We start from the raw sequence: 3639 nt of genomic DNA, 5'->3' as shown, positions 1-3639 counted from the left end.
CAAGGTAAAGAAAACACAGTGTTATGTGCTTTCTTGCCTTACTTTGGGGTCAAATATGATGCAAATCAATGAAATTTATTTTTGCGTAGCTTTGCAAACCTCGACTAACATTTTGAGTCATCACTGTGGCAAAGAAGTGGTGCAACATTGATGCAAAATATTACTAAATCTGTGCTTTAATGTACAGACCATGTACTTTGGCAATGCCTCATTGCAATACTTAATTTGCACAAATAGTTGCAGGCTGTGGGCACCGGTATTCCATTTTTGGTACCGAAATTTATTTTTCATCATCAAACTTTGACCCTGAGTAAGAGGAAAAAAGAGACAGAAAATAGAGAAGGAAGAGAAAGAAAAGCAGAGATGAGTGTGGTGGATGTTGTTACTTGTGGGTGAGGTGTTCCTACTGAGAGGGCTCTGTAAACATCTCTGGCAGGGTTAGAGGGAGGGCAGGACACTGGGTGAACATAAACAGGAGTCACTGAAATTCCCATGTTGCTTTTCCCTGTGACTGCATCGAGTATGACTTTAAGCTCCCTTGCTTGTAATAGAAGCTCCTGGATTATTTTAGAGCTTGGCAAGGTTTTTTAGATTATCTGTTCTATTTCCTGCATAGCATGCTGCATTGTTGCTCGGTGTAAGATATTGATTATTATTTCTGTTTTGTCTTTGCTTTTCTACCTTCCAGGTCACTGTGGGAGAGGAGACTGCTGGGTGTTGCTTTGAGCAGGGCAGATGTAGGTGCAGCTGTTCAGGTAAGTGTGGGAGACATCTCCAAAGTTCTGTTGAAGAGGGAGATCCAGCCATTAGTAGGGAAAGAGTTGACTTTTTCTAGTGGCTTTGCGAAATGTTGAGAAGCAAGGTGGGGAGTTCTGCAAGGATGATGATCATCATATCGGTGATGCGGTCAGGCGAGTGGTGCAAGACGTTTGGGTGTGTTCCTGTCCTATATTCACAGTTCATTGTTAAATTAGACTTCTGTGTGGAGGATGCACTTCAGAGATGACAAGGGGGAGGGGATAGGATGTTAGTGAGCAGGGATGTGAAATCATCCCGCTAGGTGAAAACCAGTGCCGGAATGCTGGTTCTGCAGTCAGGCTCCAGAGTGCGTGAAATGGTTCTGCGTGCAGCAACTGCAGGTGCCATGATGATAGACGGCCTGATTTATAGTTTGGCGGACAACTTACTCCATCACAAATGTGAGGGATATTCCATCCACCATATTACAATTTCCATAGGCTATTATGGAATCGTAATGTAGTGGACGGGATTTCCACAACCTTTGTGACAGAGTAACCCCCATCCTTCAAACTCTAAATCATGCCCAGAGTTTACTTAATGATGTGGGATTTGAGTTGTGCATGCTACTGAAATCTAAAACACGCTATTTAGATGTGAGGGGTGAGTCTATAAATGTCTGCAGTGAGGCACTTTTGTACTTAGTTTATCTGTTTTCCTTAAAGATAAACTTTGAGTTAGGTTCTAGCTGCAAGTTTGTAGTTGACATCCAGGGTTGAATGACGGAGAGACAAATTACACTATACATGTCTTGAGCCTACTGGTGGTTACTGATGTTGAAGGCAATTAGGCGTTTACCAAAAGGTTCCATGTAATGGTTGAGGATGAGTGGCTACACAATGGATCTTTGAGATATGCCACAGGTCACGTGCATATGCGCAGATATAAATAGAGATTACAGTTATGTTGCAGGTTGGGGATGTGCATAATTCTGGAAGGATCCTAGAGGTACTCTGCAGATCAGCGATCTGCATAGACCTGGATGGAGCATAGAGGAATGCCACAGGCCTGAGGGTGTGATATCTGCATGGAGCATGCCGCAGGTGAGGTAGATATTCATATAACTGGATAGAGCCTTGAGGTACGCCCCCATGGCAAGCAAGGGTTTGCGGCTGCCCTGAGGGCAGCGTATTAATTGACCCGTGTTAACTGTCCCTGTGTGCACATCGCACACCTGCTCAAAGGTGTGCTCTGGGGGAAATAAGGGAGAATGCTCCCTCTCTATAATATGGGTCAAGAAGATTCAGCACTGCTGTTGATTTACCCTAAGTTAGAGTGAGAAAAATCACCTTAAAAAATGCATATTATGGAAAGTGATGCAGTGTGAATTGTTGCCATTATTAGCGCACTTAGTTTTCACCAAAAGGTATTACTAAAGATCAGAGAGTGTGGTAATGAAAACACAAGGATCATGTATAAGGTCTTGCTTCCACATATTTTGTTCAGTCTAAAAGAAAATACCTTCATTTCTATTATTATTTCATGAATTCAATTGTTTTAAATCTTACTTCTTGCTTTTGCAGAAGTCAATCATGGCTCCCACAATGTGTGCAGAAAATGTTACAAGTGCCAATGAATTCCTTCTTCTGGGACTCCACGTCATTCAAGAGCTGAAGCCCCTCCTCTTCCTGCTGTTCGTCACCATCTATGTGTTAACTGTCATTGGTAATAGCATCATTGTTGCCACAGTATCCATTAGTGAACGCCTCCACTCCCCCATGTTCTTTTTTCTGGGCAATTTCTCTTTCCTGGAAATCTGGTACTCCACAAGCACAGCTCCAAGCCTGCTCTCTGGTTTACTGACAAACAGCAGCTCAATATCCTTCGCTGGTTGCCTCACGCAGTTCTATTTCTTTGTTTCCTTGTTGACTAGTGAGTGCTTCCTTCTAATGGTCATGGCTTACGACAGGTACACTGCCATTTGCTTCCCCCTGCATTATAGCACTCTCATGGACCGGCCAATTTGTGTTAAGCTACTTGCTGGTGCTTGGGTTGGGGGCTTTACACCACCCTTTGTTACAGTAATCCTACTGCAAAGATTACGATTCTCAGGTAAAAAAGTAATAGACCACTTTTTCTGTGAATTTGCTCCTCTTCTGAAAACAGCCTGTTCAGAAACATCTTATATTGAAGTGTATGTTTTTATCATGTCTTTTCTAATTTTATCAATTCCTTTTCTGCTAATCATCTTGTCCTATGTTTACATTATGTCAGCCATCTTGAGAATCCCATCAGCCACTGGAAGGCACAAAGCATTCTCCACCTGCAGCTCTCACCTTGCAGTGGTCAGTACATATTTTGGCCCTCTTATTGCAATGTATTCCACCCCAAAAACTGAGAGCTCCCTTAACTTAAGCAAAGCCTTGTCCCTGCTCTACTCGGTCGCAACGCCGCTGCTCAATCCCATCATATACACATTACGGAACAAGGAAATAAAAGAGACCTGGATGAAGGCACTACATAAGAAACCTTAATCTACTGCATCCAAGCAAACTCTGCTTAATATGAAAACCTGCTACATTGGTTATAATAGCTCTGAGCTCTACTTATTCATGTTTGTTTATGTTTTTCAATTACCATACCCTAAGCCTTTTCAGGTGCAACAGCACGTCACATGTGGAATATTCTACTACACAACTTATATTCTTGATTTTGTACATTTTCACATTTTTTGTAACTATAGTTATATCCATTTTTTACCTCAAAGTTGACCGTGCAAGTACAAATGTTCATCATTAGCTATTTCTTGCTGACATTGACTCTTTGATTCCCCTGTGATATTCCCTACTTTCTCAAACATGTTTTATCATTTGTTTTCAGTGACCACTGTTAAGTACAGTT

General features: G+C 42.0%; 1 protein-coding gene across 1 annotated transcript; it reads left to right on the top strand.

The window, feature by feature from the left end:
- Nucleotides 1-2330: 2330 nt before the first annotated feature.
- LOC138267294 (olfactory receptor 11L1-like) lies at nt 2331-3272 on the top strand. The gene has a single exon (XM_069216148.1). The coding sequence runs from the start codon at nt 2331-2333 to the stop codon at nt 3270-3272; it is 942 nt and encodes a 313-aa protein (XP_069072249.1).
- The last annotated feature ends 367 nt before the right edge of the window (nt 3273-3639 follow it).

The sequence above is a fragment of the Pleurodeles waltl genome, chromosome 12 (assembly GCF_031143425.1).
Source record: "Pleurodeles waltl isolate 20211129_DDA chromosome 12, aPleWal1.hap1.20221129, whole genome shotgun sequence".
Classification (NCBI taxonomy): Eukaryota; Metazoa; Chordata; class Amphibia; order Caudata; family Salamandridae; genus Pleurodeles; species Pleurodeles waltl.
The sequence above is the reverse complement of the archived record's forward strand: the minus strand, read 5'-3'. Positions and strand labels throughout refer to the sequence as shown.

What these genes read in the sequence shown, in the direction of transcription:
- LOC138267294 (XM_069216148.1), top strand. Translation starts at nt 2,331, where the DNA reads ATGGCTCCCACAATGTGTGCAGAAAATGTTACAAGTGCCAATGAATTC.